The 26,587-nt window shown below is 41.9% G+C and overlaps 1 protein-coding gene across 1 annotated transcript in view; it reads left to right on the forward strand.

Annotated features, from left to right (window-relative positions):
* FAM172A (family with sequence similarity 172 member A) overlaps nucleotides 1-26,587 on the forward strand; it is a 525,893-nt gene that overhangs the window by 275,065 nt on the left and 224,241 nt on the right. Inside the window, exon 8 of the mRNA XM_044291378.1 lies at nucleotides 16,804-16,923. Within this exon, the coding sequence (XP_044147313.1) occupies nucleotides 16,804-16,923 (120 nt within the window). The remainder of the gene's footprint in view (nucleotides 1-16,803; nucleotides 16,924-26,587) is intronic.

The raw sequence follows: 26,587 nt of genomic DNA on the forward strand, positions 1-26,587 counted from the left end.
ACGTGGGGGAACAGTTTGGGTCCTAGGAGTGCAGGACTCTTGGGGAAAGCCGCTCAGATGCTGTGGTCACATTTGACCATGGCATCTAATTGACCACGGAATTTTAGTAAAGTTTATGTTATTGCTGATCATAGACTTTGACTTCCGGTGTCCGGGCAACCACCTCTGACGTATATATTCGTGTGGCAGTAGAGAAATGGTTAACGACCAGTAAATAATGGATTATCAAATGATGGTAGCAAAAAAGGACATAAAAGCACCCCTCTAATGGCCATTATACATTGGTACACTATGCACAGGAACACTTGCTCATGCTCTGCACTGGAGGCAGATGCCATCGGCTGCCAAGTGCACATGTAACAGGTCGGCCAGTTTCATAGGTACAAATCTGCAAATAGATGCCGATTAACAGGCTTCGGAGATTTGCAGACATGTCAATCATAGGATCTGTAGACTGGAGACGACTCTTTGACTTATATGGGAGAATGCTCTAGACATGCTGTAAGTTTTGTATGGTGGTCATTTTGAATAGTGCGATTCCTGCATATAAAAGTGTTACTGTTCATTGTAATCTATGACTGTAACCAGCTTCAGCAACCTGTTATGAGGCTCAGTGTGAACACAGCAGAATTTTAGGATTTTTATTAATTTTTTTAAATATAGTAACAAGGACAATTATGTTTTTATTTTTTGTTAACATTTTTTTAGTGAGGACAGATGGCACTAATGCTTCGAACTCCTTGTTTTACCAACTGGTGAGGCTCTCAGCCCTTGGACCCCAACCAATCAAAATCATTTATCATTTAGATTTCACTATGACATATGAGACTTGTTTTTTTAGGCCGTTTTTACATCACGTTTTTGCCCTATGTTCAACCTCTTAGTGACCAGCCTGTTTTGTGCCTTAACGACCAAGCATTTAAAAAAATAAATTTTTTCCATCTCCTTCCAAGAGCTATAACTTTTTTATTTTTCTATCTATGTAGCTGTATGAGGGCTTGCATTTTGTGGGACAATATAATGGTGTGATGCTCTCAGTATTAACCCCTTCCTGACAGCCCACTGGATAGATACGTCCTATCTACATGTACCCCATGCAGATACCACGTATATAAACGTTCAGGAAGTGCTTTAATCCCAGTGCTGATCAGCGCTGGGATTAAATCTCCTGCTCGTGCACTCTAACAGGAGCATATCGGGTTCCGGCTGTGAGACACAGCGGGGACCCTGAGGAGAAGACGGGTTTATTACTGCTTCTGCCTTCTCCTGTGCCGGAAGGACAGCGCTGCATGAGTGCAAGGGGGAGAGCAGAACGAAGCGGAGCCGCTTCCTTTGATAGTCGCGGTGATCAGGTGACCGCCAGGGGTGTCTGGGGCAGGAGCAGAGCTGCAGGGTCTAAGGAGAAGAAGACCCTGATCAGCTTTGCCTGTGTGTAATGCCCCCACAGGGGGCTGTTTTCCCCTGTAACTGGAGCTCCTGTGAAAAATTAAAAGTCTGTGTACTCCAGACTTGCTTGTCCTCATTTGCTTGCTTATTCTTGTTTAGATTGTTAGTTTATTTTTCCATAATTAGAAAGTCATCCTGATTTCTTTCTTCAGACTCCTATGACATTTATTAGATAAATATAACAAATTTCATGGAGGTGACTGTTTCTTTTCCTGACGCGTTCCTAGGTGTAGCGAGTGCACCCTGTAAATTGGATTCATCCTCCGCGCATGTCACGCTGCTGTCTAGGTTTATAATGATCAAAAACTATGCATTGCTCGGGCGTCCTCAGAAATGTTTGCATGCCGTTTTTACATCTCTCATTTTTTTGTGGTGTTTGTTGTCTTCCAGGTTCCTCAGTACACGTTTAAGTAAGCACACATTTTGACTATTTTTTGTCTAGTTTTGGAATATCTAGTCTATGGCATGTTCTCACTGGTATTTCTATTTATGTTGCAGTGTTGAATAATCAATAATTAAAAGAATGTATAGAATGCAATGCCCCTTAGAAATAATTGGCATTTATGCTGTCAGCTTCAACTGGGAAACAATGGAAAAAGTGTTATTTTTAGCTGACGTTTATTCTTACCGTTGCCGTGCAGATTTACTAAAATGTATGGATATAGGTTATTCTATACCATAACGTAACTCCTTGTTAAGGGTTCCTTGGAGCTAGCCGTTAGAAGGGATTGCTCGGAATATACTCCAATGTTCCATAGTCAAAGCAGATCTTGGAAACGTGACTGAGATCTCTGTACAAATGGTTCTATGTATGTATCTGGTATGTATACAACCTGGTTGGAGCAGCTGCTGTGTCAGAAGATGAATATTTTACAATGGTTTTAGGCACTGTTCACCTTAGTGCCTTGGCATCTGTTTATACCAGAGCCATGACAGCTATGTTGGTAGAAAACAGTAAATCCCAATAGGCCCTATTAAACCAGTTATCCCACAAACAACATTTATCACCTATCTGCAGGAAAGGTGATAAATGTATGATTTCCATGGTCCAACTGTTGGGTCCCTAGTTATCCTGAGAATAAGGGAGGGCAGCGTTCTGTCATTCCCATAGAAGTTAATAGAACAGTGAGTTAACATGCTCACTAATGCCCCATTGAAACAGATGAGTTGGTTGCTGGGGGTCCCAGCGGTCAATGTCCCATGGATCATACATTTATCACCTGTATTGTGATCATTGCTGCTTGCGGGATAAGTCCTATACTGAGATATATTTCTGCAGCAAAAGCTGCTTTGGTTACATGCAGATTTTGTAGCAGATTTGAAAATCCATTTAATGCATTGAATTATGTGTGGATTTCTTCTGCTACATGTAGAATGGGTTTTTAGAACCCCTTTTATTGGATATATCAGTAGTAATAAGTCAGAACAACTAGACTTGTATTTTTGTTCTTGAAGACGTTTCACTAGTCATCTAACTGGCTTCTCAATTAGAATGGCTTTACCGAGAATTCTCCAGGCATTACATACTGGTCACTTGTGCTTCAGTCATAGAGATAAAGTATTACATTAGCATGGCTGAAGCTATTAGTTGTGGAGAATCTGCCTTAGGAGACGTGTTAGAGCTGCATTGTAAGTGGCAGATGTTGCATCCCTGCACTTCTATTCAAGCTTTGTTTTCTCACAACTTAACATACATGTCGTCTTTCACATCTCTTATAAACCAGTCCTACTCTGTGTCTGATGCAAACCTTGCTATGATCAAACAAGAGTCCTTAAGATGTAGGTACACAGCTGACTGAGAGTCCTGACTGCAAGGGTTGACTCTTCTGTGCTCAGTCATACGCTGGTGTAGCTGCGGTTTTGTTTCCCCAAAGTACAAGTCTTGAAACTCCTCACTGCATTGGACTGCATCACTATATTGCTCTTTATGTGTTTTGGCATAGGGTCGTTTGGGTGAACCAGTTGCTGCATCAGTGTGTCGCCCGGTTTAACAGACAGGGATGCGATGTTTATTAAAAAAAAAATCTGATACCCCAGCTATGTACAGAAGAAATAAGTTCTTCTGTCTGTCCTCCTTCACACCTTCACTGGCTATCTTTAAATTCTATTTTTCCTAGTTTTACCAAAATCCCAGTCTGGATACCCACACGTTCTAAGGCCCCTTTGAGGAGTTCAACTTCCCTTGTCTTAGCCTCTACATTGGTTGAGATCTTTTCAGCCTGGTGGTGTAGGGTTCTGATGACCCCATAGTTTGTGATCCAAAGGATGGTAGGAGTCAACCAGCAGTTACTGGTCTGTAAGAATAGTTTTCCTGTAGACTCCAGCGTTCCTACTGCTCTGACTGTTACCAAGCAGTCCAAGAAAGCCAGTGTGTAGTTTTTCAAGTCTTCCCTTATAAACCTGATGTTCTGGTTCAATACGTGGACGTGTGTACTTTTTGTTTTTGAATTTTAACTCTGGTTTCATCCACATACAGTATCTGCGCCACTGACTAGATGCAAATCCCACAAAGGTGTTTAGGGCTTTATGTTCCACCTCCTCTATGTACAGGTTATCTACAAAGACACTTAAAATAGGTGGTGGTCTGGCAAAGGTCCACTTGTTTGTTCTGCTGCTGATGGTGCTTTCTTGTATTCACCTTGCCCTCACTGTTTGAACTGCTTCTGTTGCGGATAAGCATGTGAAGAGGGATGCAACATCATAGGACACCATTGTTTTCTCTGTAACCAGTATCAAGCCTTGGACTTTAGATGTGAAGACCTGGCAGTTTTGGATGTGCTGTTCTATATTTCCAACCAGAAAAAGACAGTCAGGTGTCTCCTTGCCTTTAGTGTATTGAGCTAGCTGCGCGTGTTCAGTAAATTCTGCCACTCTTTTCCAGATATCACTGGGTAGCTGTGAAATAAAGTCCATTGATGTTCTGCATTAGGGCATCAACTATAAAGTGGGTCTGTCGTACACGTTCATTTAGCAATTGTTTCTTGACCCTTTATAGTATGGCCTTAGCCTGATGTCCCTTTACCGTTGAATCTAGGCGTATTCTGCATATTATCAGCTCCTGTTGTCGGCATCTGAGGTTGAAACTCAGGTGATTTCTAGATTTACAAGTTTTCTTGCTGTTTTCTCATATTCTCGTACAAAATTAAGAGTTCTCACCCCGTCTGAATTGCAATATATCTGTAAAGGTTCTCATTCATCTGGGTCCTGGTATCACTTAGTAATAAGTCATTGCAACTGGACTTGTTGTATATATTATTTTTTCTCGAAGACATTTCACTTTGTCATCTGACTGGCTTTTTAAATTAGAATGGCTTGTACGAGAATTCTCCTGCATTAAATACTGGTGACTCATGCTTCTGTCATGGAGGTAAGGTGTTGATTGCATTCGCATGACTGAAGCTTTTAGGTACGGTCAAACAGCTTTGGGAGAGGTGTTAGAGCTACTGTAACATCTCTCCTGAGACAGTTTAATCACACCTTACCACCATGACTGAAGCATGAGTCACCAGTATTTAATACGGTAGAATTCTCATACAAGCCATTCTAATTGAAAAATCCAGCCAGATGACAAATGAAACGTATTCAAGAAACAAAAATACAAGTCCAATTGCTCTGACTTATTACCACTGATATACCGGGTCCTAGACTAATGAGAACCTTCACAGACACTTTTATTGGAATTGTACTGCCACTTGACATGTGGAATCCACACACAAAATCAGCGACAGATACAATAACTCACCCTTATTTGCAGCAATAGTACTTACAGTATATGCTGTTCTTGTCATAAACAATACCTGAGAGCTTAAAGGGGTTATCCCATCTTAGACAGTTTCTGATAGGTGCAGGTCCCAGAGGAGTGGAGAAAGTTGAGGAGGGCGCACTGTGCATGCGCAGCCGTCCTCCATTTATTTATATTATTCCGTAGAAAATAGCCGAGCGCTCGCTCGGCTATTTCCGTTGACTCCATAGACATGAATAGGAGCGGTGGGAGAGGCGGGAAGCTGCACCTCTTCAATGGGAGAGGCGGGGAGCTGCGCCTGGTGGTGGACGGACCCTGGGAAACCTGGGGTCCTCCAGCTGCAACTCTCCCCGGCTCAGTTCTCCTTGTAGGTGCCGGTCCCAGAGGTGGGACCCGCACTGATCAGACAATCAGGGCATATCCTAGCGATATGCCCCCATTGTCTAAGACTGGATAACCCCTTTAAAGGGATTCTGTCACCTGGATTTTGCCTATAGTGCTGAGGACATGCGCTGCTAGATCGCCGCTAGCACGTCGGCAATATACATTCCCCATAGCTGTGAGTGCTTTTATTTAGGCAAAAAAATGTTTTATATATGTAAATAAGGCAAGTAAGGATCCCAAGGGGCTGTAACTAACGTTTCTGGAGCCCAGCCACACTCACTGTGAAGGAGCCCAGCACCACCAGCATCCTCCGAATCTCCTCCTTGCTCCCGGACGTTATGCGTAGTTTGTTCCCTGAGGCTGATGCCAGCACAGAGAAGGAACACTATGCGGGCACTGACATGCCACGTTCTCGCGCATGCCCGAGATTACGGCGCTCTAACTTGGTGAGCTTGGGGAGCAAGGAGGAGATTCGGAGGATGCGGGGCGGTGCTGGGCTCCTTCACAGTGGGTGTGGCTGGGCTCCAGAAACGTTAGTAACAGCCCCTTGGGCTCCTTACTTGCCTTATTTACATGTATATAAAATCGTTTTTTTGCCTAAATAAAATCACTCACAGCTATGGGGAATGTATATTGCAGATGTGCTAGCGGCGATCTAGCAGCGCATGTCCGCAGCTCTATAGGCAAAATCCAGGTGACAGAATCCCTTTAAATGGGTATTCCCATCTGAGACAATGAAGGCATATCGCTAGGATATGCCCCTTTGTCTGATAGTCCTACCCCTGGAACTCGCACATATATCGAGAACGGTGTAGGAAAGGTGGTGGCTGGAGAACCTCTGGTTTCCCAGGGTTCGGCCACCACCAATGCATAACATTTCCTTTCTCCACAAGTACTGTTGCATTACCAATATTCTATCAAAGCTTATATATTTTGTTACATTCTTTCATGTTTGTCCTTATTATTTCAGGGATTTTTTAGAATTTTATTTATGTGTTGGAACTTTACATTTTTCTGGATTAATTGTAGTTGTAGATAGTAGTATTATCATAATGTTTTTTTTTACATAAATGCAAGAGAGCCCCAGTGATTGTGTCTTTTCATATCATTTATGAAACAGAATTCATTATTTAGCAGATATCATTGTGGTTTTAAGCCGCCTTGGATAAAATATCCCAGTGCTGGAAGTCCTATTTTATGTTCATAATGACTGTCTTTACAAATGATGAGTTCATATCAAAAATCCATTTTGTCTAACACCTAGAAAAATGTAAGTGTTCTACTTATTTCACAATGCTCATTTTCTAAGGGTGTCTGTGGAATTCCCCTTAATTATGCCTCAGTAGCTAAACCTCGTACAGGTCCCCAAGGTTTGACCGCCACTTCCAAAGCACAAAGACTGCTCCCAATCTTCCAGCTAGGTCAAGTGCAAAAATTAAGATATGATCGAGTACTGGAAGTAGAGGCTTCTATCAAAACACCTATTCACCATGTCATTATGACAGCCGGCTGTAACAAATAGGTTTGTGTTTTAAGTTATGACAATTAATTTCTAAAAGTAATGTAATCTGACAGTGAAAAGATGTTGAAAGACTTGTGAAGATGCCATAAGTGTGACCTTTCTGCCCAAATGTGTCCAGGAGCCATTTTAACAAGAGACCTCGGAAAAAGTGTCCAACTCCTTTTGTACTTTTGTTAATTAGTTATTGATTTGAAACAATGCACTACGAAATATTGTCAGATTAACTAGACGCCAGCAAGGTCACAGTGTGACAGTCTGGTCTTGATAATCTTTCTGCTGTGCAAGAATTCACTCTCCCTCAACCCATTGTTCTGTGATGTGTCTTTTCTGCAGCTCGGCTTTGAAATGGTTCAGATATTGTTTCGTGTTTCTAGTGAGGTGACATCTTATATCATTCTAGAGTATCTCATACATTACAGATATGAGACATATTCATCCAAAATAACTGCTAAACTGAAATGCTAAATGAAGTCATTAAGTATGGCAAATGTAGTTGTAACGCTGAAGGGGGATTCGCTTTTATAGGTCAGTCCAACTTTGGTGGAGCTGTACTTGTAGAGGAGTGAGTTTCACAAGTAGCGATTCCGTAACTGATCGCTTTATGAGCAGGAGTATTACAATACCAGGGGAGGGAAATATAGTGCCACTGTCAGGCGTGCCCGCGGTGCCATGGACAGAATGAAGATGAATATGAGGTTTCTATGAGTACACTTTACTGTGGAAGGTTGCTTTAGAGAAAGGATATAAAGCAACATTGGGTCATGATGCGAGGTATGCTAAAATCACAGTAAAAATGGTTGTGCTACCATTAAATGTTGTTTTAATTTACTGTAATTCAGCATGAAAAACTAGTTACATTTGTAATCTAACTTCTGTTACAAAAGTGCTCCAATTGTGAGATATTTTCCTTACAATGGCACCCCCTGGTGTTTAATCTGTAGAGTAATGTGCATGTCCACCTACTCAGGTGGTCGCACATGCTCAGTTCCATCCTTCAACTGTTACCAGACATGTCTGCTGTTAGAAGCTGTGACAACAGGAACTATACACCCCTTACAAAGGACATGCCACCCTGAACGGCTAGTCTGAAGACATGTGAGGTACAGGGCTGATACTAGCTTTGTTAGAGATTGCAATGTACTATATGATGTCTGATTTTCATATTTTACATCAATCAAGATATAACCCCTTTCATATTTCCATATGGGAAATAAGGTTTCTTTTGACAGTCTCAAAAAAACATTCTCCCAAACGTATGCCACACCCTATCCCTGCCATGGCACCTATATTCTGGTTCTACCTTATACTCCATATAGACATGTTAAACTAAGAGCTCCTACAGCCATCAGAGCCAGTATGTCAGTGCATGGAACAACTTTTGTAAGAGAGAGAACCTCCGTACGTAAAAAGTCAGGTGGAGCATGCCAAATATTTTTTCTGTTGGTTTTATATGTAATCCAAAAATAATAACCTTTGTTAGGCTTTATTCACACATCAGTGAATCATGGTCGTGGCCTGTCCGTGTTCTGCTTGGACAGCACATAGATCCATAGAATTCAACGGGTATTCTCAGACGACTGTCTTTTACTGCGGACCATTGGCAGCAGAAAAGAGGAGCACCAGTTTGATATGTCTAGCAGATTAAGCTTGTCCATTAGAGTCTATTGATCCTGGAAAACCATGGACAGCATAAAGATGCCATCTGTGTTCAGTCCATTTTTCACAAACTGTTACGAGGCGCTCTGGAAATCCCATTTTTCAGGTCATGTGAAAATGAATGTCACATAGAGGGCAGAAACATCCAACATGGACTCTAACATGGATAAGAAATGGACCATTTTTTCACAGATGTAAAACTGACTTAAACATGTGGAAAAGGCCTTAAATCAGAGGCACGCATGCAGTAAAGGCACCTCGATTTCAGTAGTAATGAATGATTTCAACATACATATGGAATTGCTCAAGTATAGACTGGATTGGCTGTGATCTGAAGACACTTTTACCAAACTACAACAGATTTTCATCGGTATGCCCTGTAAAGGTTTTGGGGATTTAGTGGCTACGGTAAAGGTAAATGTGACTTAAATTGAGGACTTAGACCCCTTTCACACGGCCGTTGCGGAAACATGTGCGGGTGCGTTGCTGGAACACCCGCAATTTTTCCACGCGAGTGCAAAACATTGTCATGCGTTTTGCACTCGCGTGAGAAAAATCGCGCCTGTTTGGTACCCAAACCCGAACTTCTTCACAGAAGTTCGGGCTTGGGATCGATGTTCTGTAGATTGTATTATTTTCCCTTATAACATGGTTATAAGGGAAAATAATAGCATTCTGAATACAGAATGCATAGTTAAATAGCGCTGGAGGGGTTAAAAAAATAATAATAATTTAACTCACCTTAGTCCACTTGCTTGCGTAGCCGGCATCTCCTTCTGTCTTGATCTTAGCTTTGTGTAGCAACAAGGACCTTTGGTGATGTCACAGTCATCACATGATCCATCACCTTGGTAAAAGATCATGTGATGGATCATGTGATGACTGTGACGTCACCAAAGGTCCTTGTTACTGCACACGGCTAAGATCAAGACAGAAGGAGATGCCGGACTGCGCGAGCAAGTGGACTAAGGTGAGTTAAATTATTTTTTATTTTTTTAACCCCTTCAGCGCTATTTAACTATGCATTCTGTATTCAGAATGCTATTTTTTTCCCTTATAACCATGTTATAAGGGAAAATAATAATGATCGGGTCTCCATCCCGATCGTCTCCTAGCAACCGTGCGTGAAAATCGCACCGCATCTGCACTTGCTTGCGGATGCTTGCGATTTTCACACAACCCCATTCATTTCTATGGGGCCTACGTTACGTGAAAAGCGCAGAATATAGAGCATGCTGCGATTTTCATGCAACGCACAAGTGATGCGTGAAAATCACCGCTCATGTGAACAGCCCCATAGAAATGAATTGGTCGGTATTCAGTGCGGGTGCAATGCGTTCAGCTCACGCATCGCATCCGCGCGGAATACTCGCCCGTGTGAAAGGGGCCTTAGTCAGGCTATCAAGTGGACTCTGTGAAATTGACAGCAAAGAAACAGAGTCCAGTGTAGTAGACATGTAGCTGAGAATGCAGATCCATTATAGGGGTTGTCCCATCTCGCCATTTCCATGCCCCAGATGGGAAGCAGCGCTGGTGCTCCGCGTTTTCAAAAAACTCCCGTAGCTGTGCTTGGAAACTAAGCAAACAGTAGTATAGCAGCCCATGTAACTCTGGAGTTACACAAACAATGTAACCTATTGTGCCACGTAGCTGCCATGCTTGGCCATTTCTGCAACTCTAGCCTCTGCAGCCGGCATTTAGTCCCATCTCATCGTGATAACAGCAAGATATGAAACCCTCTTTATACCACTATGACCAGCTTTACCCTCGTCTACGGTGTCCTACCTCCATACCTCATAGATTGTAAGCCCTCGCGGGCAGGGCCTTCTCTCCTCTGCACCAGTTTGTTCATCCTTAGTGCAATTGTATTATGTATGTATACTCCTTTTCATATGTACAGCGCCATGGAATGAATAGCGCTTTAATAATAATAATGTTATCTCTAGCAGGAATGGGTTGTCTGATTGCCCAGACACGATCATTGCACCTACACCAGGTGCACTCACATTTTTGTCTGACATACCTGATCAGTGGGGGCTCAAACCTGAGCAATACATTGACTTTGAGTTTGTGGGAGGTGGATTGCAGCACTTAGGTGTTGAGCCCACATATCTCGCGGACCTCTTGGGCATGCTACCTGAGGATTGCATATTACCTCCCTTCCCTGCCTATAGACCCGTTGATTCATAATCGGTTTTGCTCCTTCGATTTTTCGATAAGGCCGAATGCACACAGCCGTGTTCCGCGGCCGTGAGCGGTCCGTGGTATGCCGACCTGGATTCCTGCTGACAGCAGGAGTGCACGGCGTAATTGGTTGCTATGACGCTGTGCGCTTCATGCCACCGCTGCACTACAGTAATACTCGTATAGATCATACCAACATTGGCAACCAATGACATTGTGCGCTCCTGCTGTCAGCAGTAATCCAGGCCGGCATACCACGGACCGTTCACGGCTGCGGAACACGGCCGTGTGCATTTGGCCTTAAACAAATAAATTATTAATTATTTTGAGTTTTTTATTAGCCAGTGACGTATTCAAATGACTTGCATCTTGTAGTCAGTGACTGTATGAATTGTCAGTTTTGTTTACTCCATTTTTATGCCTTAGATTTTTATACATTAGAGGTTCTGTTGATATTTAACTTTTGAATTGCATACAATGGGCAGTTAGGTTATTTGTCTTCCTATGAAATCATCTGTACTGTTTCTATTTGTATTTGATTGTGTACAACACTGTGCAGTATGTCAGCGACGTATAAAAACAGAAAAAAATATAATACCCGAAGGAGCTGTTATATAGAGCAGTGCCCAATTAAGGCCTCATATAGACTACCGTATGTATTCTGCGGTCCCCAAAAACGCAAAATTTGGATAATGTCCATGTTGCATCCGCATTTTTTGTTTACCCGCTGACTTCATTAGGTCCGTGGTCCACATTTTATAGCCAAGGAAAGGACACGTTCTATCTTTTTGCCGATATTACATATGGATGCTGAAAGCACATGGATCATCTGTGTGCTTTTCGCATCTATATGCCCATTGAGCGAAATAGATATGTCCTCAAAACGCTAGCAACAGACCCATTAAAGTCAACAGGTCCGCAAATAAAAAAATGCGTATGGCACTTCGACTGCATCCTTAATTTTTTCGGATCCTTATTTTGCGGACCGCAAGACGGATATGGTTGTATGCCCGAGGCCTTATTGTGATCTTCTTATCTTCTGTGGCTAGGTCTAACAAGTCTAAGATCTGATCTGACACTTTCTCTCGTTATTTGTCCTATTATTGTGTCTATGGCTCTTTCTTAGGGGCACAGTGAACACAAAATAGGAAAATCCCCTTTGATAAACTCATTGGTTGAGGATATATTGTATTATTGTTCTAATTTAGGAAGAAAGAGATCATGAATGTGTAATTAAATATAATGACAAGCGGTTCAATCCCGTCTAATGTTCCATAGTATAATGCAATCGTTAGGTTGTATTGATGCAATTACTTGAAATGTGGATGAGGGGAAAGGTGCATACAGCTGTGTACACACTGGATTTGGTTGGGCAACCACCGACTCGCCACGGATGTGGATACAGTATTCTGCCTTTGTAAACATGTTCCCAGTGCATTGTGGGAACTTTGTCAATGAGAATCAGAAGTTGGCACAATGGCCGTCGTTCCACCTCTCTGCTTCTGTTATCCCCTCTCAGCTATAGCATACTTTGTGTTCACTCTGTTTTGTGTGTTTTCAGCAGCCCCATCTAGGTTTGATCTCTGGTCTGCAAAGTTTTTCTATGTGAGATCACAAAAAGCTAGCCATCAAGTATGCGAGAGGAGTCCAAATGGTATGACATTCATACCTAGTACATCTTATGACTTATGGAATAGAAAGCACGCTGTCTCTGGGTAAACTCTTTTCTTGCCGAGATCTCTGTTGGAAACAATCATTATTTGGGTTCATCCCCCCTGAAACCAGACATATGCGGATGTCATCTACCCTACTCCCTACTTAAGAAACAAATGGATATTTCTTTATAAAGATGATAGGACACATCATGACATCTCTATGTGCAATGATGGCAGATGCCATGCTCTACAGTAACGCTGGATTTACATGGCCCAAATATCTGGTCAATTATCGGGAATGAACTTTCATCCAATGAAATAATCGGAGGTACAGACACCTCAATCATCGTTCCCATGCAGCAGGTCGTACTGTCTAAAGTGGTAGCAGTAGCGATTACTGGTCCTCATACTGTGGAGGTGATCGCTGCGTGTAAATGAAGCGCCTCCACTTAATGAGCAGCCAACTGTCAGGAAGGAATGATTGCTTCCCAACAATCTGCTTTTCCTCGGAATGTGTAAATGCAGCTTAGAAACTAGCAGTTCACCTTAGGCCAAGATCTATGTGTTGCGTGACCCCATTGTGGCACGCCTTGTTATCTGGGTGCCATAATCATCTACATGCAGGATATTGACATATGTCATGCCTTTGAGTATCTTTTTGACTTTCTTCTACTGGTCTCTTGAGAAAACCGCATCATTAGTAAGGGAACTGCATTATAACTTGTGTTTGCATTAGATAATTTAGGGTGAGACAGGAGTCTTGTAGGGCAGTGAGTGTAGGCGTCCTTCTCGGGGTGGGATCTCCGCAGTTAGGTAGAGTGCATCAACTATAGGACTCACCTTAGGGATAGAATTATTAGTTCTAACACAATCTAACGTTTTTGGACCCAAAACTATATATGTAACTGATTTATGCCTCCTATCAGGACCAAATATTGGAACATAGAGGGTACCTAAACCATGTTTCTCAGGCAGTTTCTTTATCTGGTCTGGGCCCCTTTACTTCAGTACCTAGAACAGCTGTGCCCATACTTGTATGAGTGTGGCTGGTATTCAGTTTAACCCAATCAATTGAAGTGCAGCCGAGCAGAAGTACCAGGCACAGGCACACTCGCTATATCAGGTACTGCAGTGAAGATGCCATGGCTACCTCCTCTATCTGTTGACTAATGGAGGAGTGCCCAAGGTTCTGAAATCCAAGATAGTCATCGGTTGAAAATCCCAGAAAACCCATTCAAGCACTAATGACCAATTTAGCTATATCTTTTTAAAATTCCTGGATCCCCCCCCCCCCTCCATGGTCACAGTGTATGCTTAAAATCATCTAAGAGATAGATAGAAACATTTGAACTGTAAAACAAAGCTACAATTTGACTTTACCATCTGTTTAAACACTGAGCGGCATCTGCACTGACATCTTCCTTCCTTCGTCTTTTAGAAGACAATTCCTACAGTTATCCCTTTCTTAAAGTTTCCTGCATCCGGTCTGCAAAAGAGAATCTGTCACATTTGGCAACTGTACAGGAAGTATGTGAACCTGTCACGGCAAGCAGTCTCAAAGGGCGAACTGCCTTGCAGCAGCTAATTAACCTTAGGAAATAATTACACAAATATGCAAATGTTGTTTAGATAATTCCATGTGTTATCAGTGCAGGTAGTCCATCATAAATGCAGACCTTGGAGTGCCTAGATGTTAGAATCTGCACCGGTCGATAAGGCTTTCTCTCTTGCATTACTTTAACTTGGTATTTAACAATTAATGACTGTAATATTGTGTTAGTAAATTCAAATGCTTGTCCTTTAGAGGCAGCGGAACATAATAATATATTCTCCCCACTAATCTGGGTGCAGTAATGTCAGCAATGTAATAACTTCTTGCATTTTTACAGCCTTTAAAGAAAACATTTAAGAATTATCGAACATGGTATTTAATATCTTCATTTTTCTGCCGTAAATTGTGACCGCCTTTAGACTTGTGGCATGAAAATATTTAATTCCAAATATGTTATTTATACAGGAGGCCATGTTATTTCGTTCTCCCCAAAGACCCAATAATATATGGATAGTACCGGTGATGCACTGGTTTTGTAAAGCAAAATTCTTCATGATTCATGGTGCTGAAAAACTTTCTCTTAATGTCTGAAATAAAGTATTTTCTATTGAGGTTTTGCTTTTCAGCAGCCAGAAACATAGGATGTAGGCAATGTTCACTTATGTAAATTTAGCTGGTGCTTTAATAGCTTAGTTCAATTTGATATAACATGTGCTCTACCTGCTCAGTATACCTTAACTGTATTCAATAAACTATTAGGAGACACTGTGGATACCGCTTCACGTTGGCATGGATAGTGTTCCTAGCTGGAAATGATATTACACAAATGAAAGGCTTTGGGGGCAATTATTATATTATTGCATTGTACTCATTTTGAGCTATAAATATCTTTTTCAGTTTGTCTTTATTAAAAATGTTGAACCAGTGTCTTTGTGCAGCTTTGAGATTCTCTAGTAGTAGTATCTGAATTTTTCCTCTGTCCTTATTTTGCAGAGGCATGGTTTGCAGACTGCAATACTTGTGCATGAGGCCTCATTTTCTTAAAATACTGTACTAAGATGAAGAACTCTAAATATAGACACTCACTAAATCAATAAAAAGTCAGTCGACTCATCAGTATGGTTTTGAGAGCACACTAGAGCAGTGTTTCCCAACCAGTGTGCCTCCAGCTGTTGCAAAACTACAACTCCCAGCATGCCCGCACAGTCAAAGGCTGTCCAGGCATGCTGGGAGTTGTAGTTTTGCAACAGCTGGAGGCACACTGGTTGGGAAACACTGCACTAGAGGACGTAGCGGTGGTCCACACAAACCGGAGGGGAAGACGGGGTATACAAGCTCTATGAAGATGCTGCTTTGATTGCAGTTGAACGCAAGGGCCTAATTTACACGCTGTAAAACTCTAATGCAAGACTTTTAATGTATCCTTTCAAATTCCTTTTCTTTTTTTCCCTTTATAAATGTATAGAACATTTACAAGCTAGATCAGAAGCGTTCAGCATGCAGGGCAGCTATGTCTGGTAATATGCTGCGCCCCTTGCCGAAAAACCAGACAAACCCCGTTATTCATGTGACTGTTCCAGCACTGCCATATTTTCCTTATTTTTATTTTCCTAGAACAGAACAGGGAAACTGACACAGATGTGAACGTAGCCTAAGCCTGTTATATAACTTTCCTTTTTCAGAATGTTGGTCATATTGAGATCAGGGTCCAGAATGTGCTGCAGAACTTACCTTCCAAATTTTACTTTTCAAAATGACTTTGTTTCTATGGGATCAGGACAGATCAGACGCCTCCCTGTTGCCATTGCAAGTTCCTTGAGAATCTGCCTTTGTATTTGTTGTTTTTGAGAACGCCTCAAATCTGAATAAAGACTATTTACAGAAATGCGGCCAGAAAAAGTAGCCAAGGTCTAGTGAAGACCAAGGGAGAGATTAATCAAACTGGTGTAAAGTAGAACTGGCTTAGTTGCCCATAGCAATAAATCAGATTCCACCTTTCATTTTTCACAGCTCCTTTGGAAATGAAAGGTGGAATCTGATTGGTTGCTATAGGAAACTAAGCCAGTTCTACTTTACTCCAGTCTGATTACTCTCCCAAGTCTTAAGATTTTTCTTGACCGTCTTGGGCGCTAGTGTTTTCTGTAAGTTAGGGCTGATTGCAATGCCGTACTGCATGTAATTTTAAAGGTACATACAGTATTTTGATGTGTTGTTCCTCTGCCACAGTAACCACTGTTCCTTTCCCTCAACTTTTATTGTTTTTTTTATGTTTTTTTTTTGCCCCAGTAGGTCTTGGAGACATTGCTGAAAGTATAACCCCCTTGTATCTTATGTAATTATCTGTTATGCTATATAGCTTAAATTTTTAAAAAAAAAAGGATATATAATTTTCTAATAAAGAATTTATACAATAAACAGAATATCAAACATTTTTGGATAGTGGTTTAAGTTGACGGTGCTTGAGTCTCATACAGTCAGCCAAGAATGAGGGTCTCAATCCTTGCTTCCTCTGTAAGTATGCAGTAGTCTTGTGTTTGCTACACCTACAGACCATTACTGCTCCATGCACAGCTGCCTGTATGCCGTGACTCTTTCCAAATCAAAGTTTCAAAATGCGAGCTGCAATCATTTGGACTTACCGTACCTTTTTTATTTTTTGCAGGAGAATGGCAGCCCTGAGGAACATGCACTATATGTGTGGGACAACTTCATTTCAAAAGCACTTGCGGAGAATGTGTTTTTTGTTGCACACAGCTATGGGGGACTCGCTTTTGTGGAGCTGGTAAGATATCTATACAATCTGAATATAAACTATACGGACAAGTATTGGGATTCACGTCTTAACTGATTTCAGGTGTTTCATACAGTCCCATTGCTGCAAGTGTATACCATTAAACAAGAAATATGTAACGTTTCAGTGCTTCTTAAAATCAAAATCCTGTATTACATGTCCATAAAAAGACCATGCAATCCCGTTTTTATGGACATGTAATAAAAGTTTTTAATTTTAAGAAGTGCTGAAACAATACGTAATGTCTTTCCTGGATATCATTTTGTCTCTGGCTGACTCGTTTTTTTTCCTTCGCTCAAATGGTGGACTTTTGGATTATAAGGTGGAGCTAAAGTGGTAAGCACTATCTTTCTTTACTACTGTTACTTAGCCTTGCAATCCGCCTTTACAAATATTTGTGAAAGAATGGCTCCTTCTAAAGAGCTCACTGAATTCCAGTGTGGTCCTGTAATACTGCAGACTGCCTCTAACTGTTCAAAAAGTTCTTCAGTAACAAAAATAATCCTTCTAGAAAAAGAAACAATAAGTAGAAGACAGGGAGGTGGAAGATGCAGCTGATTTTTCAGAAATAAAACGTGACAATCTGTGGAGGGACATGTGGATGAGATGTTTGTTGGAAGCTGATCAGACAAGACAGAACCTTGTGTTCTCAGACCCTTTTAGAGAATCCACCAGGATTTTTACACTTAGTTCAGATGAACAGAATAAACTACAAATGTCTAATATTGATATGTTAGCCTCATACTGCTTCAAAAAAGTTTCTTCTACAGCTAAGGCTACTTTCACACTAGCGCTTGATCGGATCCGTTCTGAACGGATCCGATCATATTAATGCAGACGGAGGCTCCGTTCAGTACGGATCCGTCTGCATTAATAACTTAGAAAAATTTCTAAGTGCGAAAGTAGCCTGAGCGGATCCGTTCAGACTTTCAATGTAAAGTCAATGGGGGACGGATCCGCTTGAAGATTGAGCCATATGGTGTCATCTTCAAGCGGATCCGTTCCCATTGACTTACATTGTAAGTCTGAACGGATCCGCTCGCCTCCGCACGGCCAGGCGGACAGCTGAACGCTGCAAGCAGCAATCGGCTGTCCGCCTGGCCGTGCGGAGGCGAGCAGAGCGAAGGCTGAACGCCGCCAGACTGATGCAGTCTGAGCGGATCCGCTCCATTCAGACTGCATCAGGGCTGGACGGATGCGTTCGGGTCCGCTCGTGAGCTCCTTCAAACGGAGCTCACGAATGGACCTATGAACGCTAGTGTGAAAGTAGCCTTATTAAGTACATTAGAAGCAAAGAAGAGCAAACCTCACCAGCAACTATACCATGAGAGGTCTTAGAAACCCCAAAGACCAGTATCATTCTGTCTCCTTCACGCTGGTGAGGAAAAAATAAGAGTAAAATGATGCTGTTTATATCTCTTTTAGGCCCGTCCTATGTTATGTGATTCTAGACAAGGGAATATTCATAAGGTATTGCTGCTGACAGTGAAATCTTTAGTAATAATGGTATTCTGGATATGGACAGCTGATAACGAAGAGACAGGACAGGCGAGACTCCTGGAGTATTTGGTGCCACTAAGCAATTATCTTTAACCTGCAGCAAGTATTATTCTCTTAAACTGCAGGGAACATAAATATCTTATCTCTTCCAACCATATTTCTTGTCGAATCAACTTTATTTTTCATACCCAACTTTATTATGTTATTTAATTGTTGTTTAGATGTGGGGTATTACTGTAGGCTTAGATGGTTTCTTCTCCCCATTGTACCAAGACTACAACAAAATTGCTTCAATTTGCTGTCTTTAGCTTGAGACTTTTCTGCTGTTTAATCATTAGAAGAATGGACAGTCGTCCAGGGACCACGCTCTGTTAAGATTGTGGGCAAAAAACATAACCGAGATTGTAACATCACTTAAAATTACAGTTGAGTACATAAAACGAATGCACAAATAAAATGGTTAGGGTATTCTGAGACCTTATGGTTAGTTAAAGGGAGCAGCAAGCAGAAGAAAGCCATTTACTAAAATGTGTTACTACGCTGTTTGCATGATCATGTTCTCCAATGGCTGATGGTACCTTATATCAAATGTGGCATCCTGTCCAGAGGTCTTGTGAGGTCTTCAGGTGACTGCAGTTTCCAATAGAGAATGCATACGCTGATGTCACGTTGTCACCGTTACATGTGGCTGTTGTAACCTGTGGCTGGGGGGGGGAGCCAACACCAAATTTTAAAGGGGATCTGTCAGCAGATTTGTCCCTATGACACTGGCTGACCTGTTGCATGTGCACTTGGCAGCTGAAGGCATCTGTGTTGGTCCCATGTTCATATGTGCCTGCAGTGCTGAAAAAAATGATGTTTTAATATATGCAAATGAGCCTCTAGGATCAACTGGGGCCAGGCAGTGTAAAAGTGATCATGCCTGCCTAATCCTGTCAGCCAAAGTGGAGAGGGTGCGGCAGTTACAGAGAGAGCTGAGCCTCTAGCGGTAATGGCAACACCGCCATTGTTCCTATAGGCTCATTTGCATATATTAAAAATAATCTTTCTCGGTGCGGGCATTTATGAACATGGGACCGACACAGATGTCTTCAGCTGCCAAGCGAACATGCAGCAGGTCAGCCAGTTTCATAGGTACAAAACTTCTGGCAGATGCCCTTTAAAGTAGAGAACTTATTTTTAAAGAAATTTATGGTAAGGCCGCATCCACCCCTGTCACCTGTTGTTTTACTTCAGCATGAGTCCCATTCACTCTACCACAGATTAAATGTTGAGAAAGGTCCAGATTGGATGGAAATGTCCAGTTTCACTGTTGGTGGCCATTGTAGTTCTCTAATTTCCACCGACCTGGATATTTATTTGCGCTACTAACTTTGTGAACTGATTTGCAACATACTTTTTTGAGTGCCATAAATTCCTTTAAGATATTGTCCTATGTTGGCGCCTGCTATTAATACTAAGGGTGCAGCCCTCATCCCGTTGAGGAGCAGGAGAACAGGAAAGGATGTTGTAGATGTTATAGATGTTATATATTTTTCACAACTCCCCAGTATGGCTGCCAGGACATGTTTATCAAAAGAATAATAGGATAATCGTGGTTATGGAAAGCCAGTGTCCACAGAATTAAACTAGAAAACTTACAGCTATTTGCCGGTAAGGGTGGTCTGGGGGTGCCTAATATGTGGCTGTACTTTTTGGCATCTCAGATGCAACACTTTGCAGGATGGAGTTCAGTCTCTTATACAGACTCATGTACAAGGTGTGGGACAGAGGTAAACAGGTGTGTGGGGGGTTTGAGGGCAGTATAGACTGTACACTTTTATGGAATAACAACCAACTGCCTGAGATAGGTAAACTACCGGTACTTGAAATATTGGTGGTCAAGGGGCTTTATGCTGGTTAGGCACCTGTATAGGGAAGGGACACTTAAGTCTTTTGCCCAATTTAACTAGGAATTTATGTTTCCTCCTCAACATTCTATTATTACTTACAGATGTGACTTGCCCTACACTCCCAACACAATAATGCCAGACTCACTAAAGGGTTGATCTCGATGGTGTATAGTCTATTGCTGAATAAGCATACCCCTGTATTGGATAATCTTACACTCTCTCTTGGATAGCTGACGTAGGAGAGATCCCTCTGCTACTTGGGAATGTTTTCTGATGCAGACCTCGTAATTGTCATTGAGTCCAGCATATAGTTCATCTCAACTGTACCTATTACATAGAGTATATCGGATGCCAGCTTTTCTACAGAAAATAGGGGTGAGAGATACAGCCCAGTATGTGAGATGTGTAGACGCACCAGCGGATCGATTACATGTCTTTTGGAGCTGCCCAGACTTTTGGACAGCAATATTGGCCAGGATTTAAAGTGTTTACCAGCTGTCTTTGTCCAGCAACCCCTTAACATGTATTTTGGGTGATGTAGATGCAGGAAGGTGCTAAATTAGCAATAACGAAGATTCTATACCAATCCAGAAAACTGATAGCATCTCTATGGCTGGAACCCGTCGCCCCGTCCTTTGGTAAACCCCTTAAGCGGATCTCGAGCTTGGCTCAATGGCATTTATGGATTGAATATCATAGATTGACTGATTTAAGACTTGAGAACTCGTGATCACTTATTACCGGGAATGGTCTTTGATGGCGTCTAGCACTTATGATATGCACTAGGTATATTATTGCCACTGGGATAGAATGATAATGAAGGCAAAATGGGCTAGTTTATATATCTATATCTGTGTTGAGAGGAATTTTGCTTCCACCTTAAGCTGCACGGGGATGGGGGATTTATTATAAGCGAGGTAAAGTTAGTGAGTTTTGTTTGCTTCTATTACTCCCTTGACTTTGTAACATCTGTGCTTTTGTACGGTGTTGTCAACATACTGTGATAAATACTAATAAACATGATCTGATAAAAATAAGTGATGGACTGTTTATCGGGACTTAATAGGCTTCCGTACCGGGGGGCCCTGGGAGGCGATTATTATGCCTTGGCCTGGAGGAGCAGCCAATCAAGAACTGGGGGGATAGAGCTGCCTTTGAAGATGGGTAGAGCTGTCCCCGCATCCCCCTGTAGCTAGTCAAATCCACCTTTAGTGCCCCCCACACAGTAGAATACCCCCTTAGTGCCCAGACACAGTTATGTCCCTTTATATTAGTGCTCCTCCGGTAGTACCCCTCTTTCAGTAGTGCTTCCCCTTCTGTGCCCCATTAAAGTAGTGCTGCCCCTTTAGTGTCCTCCTTACATTAGTTGACCACCTGTAGTGTTGGTAAAATAAAAAAAAGTAATATTTGCCTAGCCCCATTCCCCCAGTGAACAGAGCTCATTATACTCTCCCTAGCAGCAGGCATGATGCAGTGATGTCAGCGCACAGGCCAGAGGATAATTCCCCGACCTGTACACTCTCCTACTCTGCACAGCAGACGTGATGATGTCACTGTATTGCATCTACTGCGGGAGAGAGCACAAACTGGGGAATGAGACATTAATGAATGACAGACACAGCAGACAAATAGCGGGCCTGAGCCTCGCCTACAAGTACACACACAGTAATGATAACTGTACATGCACTAGCAGGTGAGACCCGGTCCGTATGGCTGCTATGATGGTAGTTGCGCCCATCATAAGAGTGAGAAATACGTATAAATTTATATAATTATTTAGAGAAAGAGAGAGAGCAACATATACCTACTAAGGGGTGATAATGACATTTTTGGGGGGAGGTGGGGGTGGACAGGCACTCATTCCTCTGCAGTTGAGTAATGTGATCTCAGATGACTGTGTATTGTGGTGTTTGTCTGCTGCTTTTATATGGAGAACACTGAATTACTTATTTATGTAGAGCTATTTATAATTGATATATTTCTGCGCATACACAGACGGAGCTGCACAGGCATCCCAACAGCGTGCTTCGAGTAGTGATATAAAGCTGTTTTTTTGTTTTGTATTTTTTTTTTACTCATTTTAGAGGTTAGAAGGACAGAAACAGTATCGGTTCCACGGGCGTTACAGAAGTTTATTTTTTTATTAGGTTTTGTAATTTAATGGTTCCATTCCCTTTGGAATTCTCCGAGAAGGAAGAGATAAAGTTCTTAATATCAGCAAAAAGCTGGTGAGTGGAAGAAAAACATTAATGCCATTTGGGAACTGGAGGCAGCTGTTAATAATCCTTTACACAATGCGCAGTATGTGCTGGAGGCTTTAAATGCTGGAATGGTTAAAGATGCGCACACAATTGTTGCATTATGTTCAAAACATTGAAAAGTTAGGATTTTGGTTTGATGATGTAGTAGCAGTGTAGCAGTGGACGAAGAAGCATAATAGTCTATCTTTCAAATGTAGCCAGTGATTATTGCTACAACATCAAACAGCCTGAATATATATATATATATATATATATATATATATATATACAGTACAGACCAAAAGTTTGGACACACCTTCTTATTCAAAGAGTTTTCTTTATTTTCATGACTATGAAAATTGTAGATTCACACTGAAGGCATCAAAACTATGAAATAACACATGTGGAATTATATACATAACAAAAAAGTGTGAAACAACTGAAAATATGTCATATTCTGGGTTCTTCAAAGTAGCCACCTTTTGCTTTGATTACTGCTTTGCACACTCTTGGCATTCTCTTGATGAGCTTCAAGAGGTAGTCACCTGAAATGGTTTTCACTTCACAGGTGTGCCCTGTCAAGTTTAATAAGTGGGATTTCTTGCCTTATAAATGGGGTTGGGACCATCAGTTGCGTTGTGGAGAAGTCAGGTGGATACACAGCTGATAGTCCTACTGAATAGTTAGAATTTGTATTATGGCAAGAAAAAAGCAGCTAAGTAAAGAAAAACGAGTTGCCATCATTACTTTAAGAAATGAAGGTCAGTCAGTCCGAAAAATTGGGAAAACTTAGAAAGTGTCCCCAAGTGCAGTCACAAAAACCATCAAGCGCTACAAAGAAACTGGCTCACATGCAGATCGCCCCAGGAAAGGAAGACCAAGAGTCACCTCTTCTGCGGAGGATAAGTTCATCCGAGTCACCAGCCTCAGAAATCGCAGGTTAACAGCAGGTCAGATTAGCGACCAGGTCAGTGCCACACAGAGTTCTAGCAGCAGACACATCTCTAAAACAACTGTTAAGAGGAGACTGTGTGAATTAGGCCTTCATGGTAGAATATCTGCTAGGAAACCACTGCTAAGGACAGGCAGCAAGCAGAAGAGACTTGTTTGAGCTAAAGAACACAAGGAATGGACATTAGACCAGTGGAAATCTGTGCTTTGCTCTGATGAGTCCAAATTTGAGATCTTTGGTTCCAACCACCGTGTCTTTGTGCGGCGCAGAAAGGGTGAACGGATGGACTCTACATGCCTGGTTCCCACCGTGAAGCATGGAGGAAGAGGTGTGATGGTGTGGGGGTGCTTTGCTGGTGACACTGTTGGGAATTTATTAAAAATTGAAGGCATACTGAACCAGCATGGCTACCACAGCATCTTGCAGCAGCATGCTATTCCATCAGGTTTGTGTTTAGTTGGACCATCATTTATTTTTCAACAGGACAATGACTCTAAACACACCTCCAGGCTGTGTAAGGGCTATTTGACCATGAAGGAGAGTGATGGGGTGCTGCACCAGATGACCTGGCCTCCACAGTCACCGGACCTGAACCCAATCGAGATGGTTTGGGGTGAGCTGGACTGCAGAGTGAAGGCAAAAGGGCCAACAAGTGCTAAGCATCTCTGGGAACTCCTTCAAGACTGTTGGAAGACCATTTCAGGTGACTACCTCTTGAAGCTCATCAAGAGAATGCCAAGAGTGTGCAAAGCAGTAATCAAAGCAAAAGGTGGCTACTTTGAAGAACCTAGAATATGACATATTTTCAGTTGTTTCACACTTTTTTGTTATGTATATAATTCCACATGTGTTAATTCATAGTTTTAATGCCTTCAGTGTGAATCTACAATTTTCATAGTCATGAAAATAAAGAAAACTCTTTGAATGAGAAGGTGTGTCCAAACTTTTGGTCTGTACTATATATATACATATATATATATATATATATATATATATATATATAAATAAAATTAGAAGGATGTCTAACCACTGGGACACCCACAGTACACAAGAATGAGATGATGGAGCCCCCAGGAGGTAAAAGGAGTGGCAGTCATGTATGCTGCTGCTCCAGTCAACACTATGGGATTACAGAAGAGAAGCCAAAAACGGTTATCTCCGGAAGTCTCATATAGTTTATTTGAGTGGCAACATGCATGTCCACTGCTCTTTTCACTCTTGGGGGTCTGTCAAACCCCCACCAATCAGATACTTATCCTGTATTCTATGGATAGGATATAACTTGTTGAGTCAATGGTGAGTCAACCCCTTTAACGATGATGTCACGTATGAACAATCTGTTTTAAATTCCGTATTGTTAGTCAGTGAGTGGGGGACGGCTGCTGTAAAGAACTTCTCTCACCCTAGAGGACAAAATGTGACTGTTGCTAGAAGGGAAATGTATGACCACTCCCCCCAAAATATTCATTTTTCTTGGAATTTCTGCATCCACACTCTTTGTTGGGCTACTTTCACACTGGCGTTAGGCTTGTCCGGCAGGGGAACAGCGTGCCAGATCCATACTACCGTTTGCACATGTGTGCTGCCGGAAGTCGGCCTGGCCCTATTCACTATAATGAGGACCGGCCGCAGCACAGCAAACATGCTGAGAGGCGGCTGGACAAATACCCAGCGTGCTGATGTTTTTACAGCAACAAAAGCCACTAATACTGTAAAAGTGTACAAAAATGTATCTAAAAACCTTTGTGTGAACCAACACTACACTACACTTATCTACACATCTACACTAAACGTAATCTATTCCGGCAGAGGAACAGTCTACCGGGGTTATATACTGTGTTTGAAATGACTGGTTCTGCAAGTGGCAATGTCTGGAAAAAAATTGTTTACTAGAATAGGGAAGTATTGTTTAATATATCACTAATTACGCTGCATTTTTTTTCAAATGAAAACCTCATGGAAAAACGGTGCGTAATCTGCAGCCACGATCAGTGTGCCTACACACCATGCGGATTACGCTTGGTTTTTCTGCGCGGATTCTTGTGCAGAAAAACTGTCGTATAATACAGTGCCAGCAAAGCAGATTTCTCCTGTTTTCAACAGAAGGGTGAGAACTTTGGCAAAACTGCATTAAATCTGCACTGCCAGTAAAACGTGGTTTTTGGTCTGTAAATTCATAGAAAGCAGCAGAGGGATCTGTGCGGTTAGAAAACCTGCACCCGTGTGCTGCTACCCTATAAAAGCATGGCTGCTTTCTGCTAAAAACGACACCAGACCTGTTGACAGGTTGTATGTGGTATTTCAGTTCAGAGCCTATCCGCAGTACCGGGCTAAACCCAAGGACAGGTGTGGTCCTGTTTCCTGGGGGGGGATGGTTTAGTGTTTATGTTCCATGGATGTGCTACTCGGGGTACTTTCACACTAGCGTTTTTCTTTTCCGGCATTGAGTTCCGTCCTAGGGGCTCAAATCCGGAAAAGAACTGATCAGTTTTATCCTAATGCATTCTGAATGGAGAGTAATCCTTTTTGACTGATCAGGCTTTTCAGAAAACCGTAGCATGCAGTATTTTTACCTCCGGTCAAAAATCCTGAACACTTTGACTGAACGCCGGATCAGGCCTTTTTCCCATTGACTTGCATTAACGCCGGATCCGGCTTTTGCATGTTAAACCCGAAAAATGTTTAAAAAAAAGTTAAAGTCCATAAATGGCGGATCCGTTTTTTCCAATGCATTTTTTCATTGTGATCAAAATCCTGATCAGGATTCAAATGTAATCCGTTTTCACCCGATTTTCCGGATCCGGCGGGCAGTTCCGGTGTCGGAATTGAACGCCGGATTTAAACAACGCTAGTGTGAAAGTAGCCTTAGTAAAAGAAAATGTATCTTTTCATTCATTTATTTATTTATTTTCCCTTTATTGTTTGTTTTTGTTACTGTATACTGTAAATGCATTGTACGCCAGGTATCTTTCTTGGCTTCTGAGAGATCTCACCCTTGAAGCGTACTGATTTATTGCATATAGACAACCTATGCTTCAGACTGTCCATTAACCCCATGCTTGCCAAAACAA

Source organism: Bufo gargarizans, chromosome 1 (assembly GCF_014858855.1).
Source record: "Bufo gargarizans isolate SCDJY-AF-19 chromosome 1, ASM1485885v1, whole genome shotgun sequence".
NCBI classification, from domain to species: domain Eukaryota; kingdom Metazoa; phylum Chordata; class Amphibia; order Anura; family Bufonidae; genus Bufo; species Bufo gargarizans.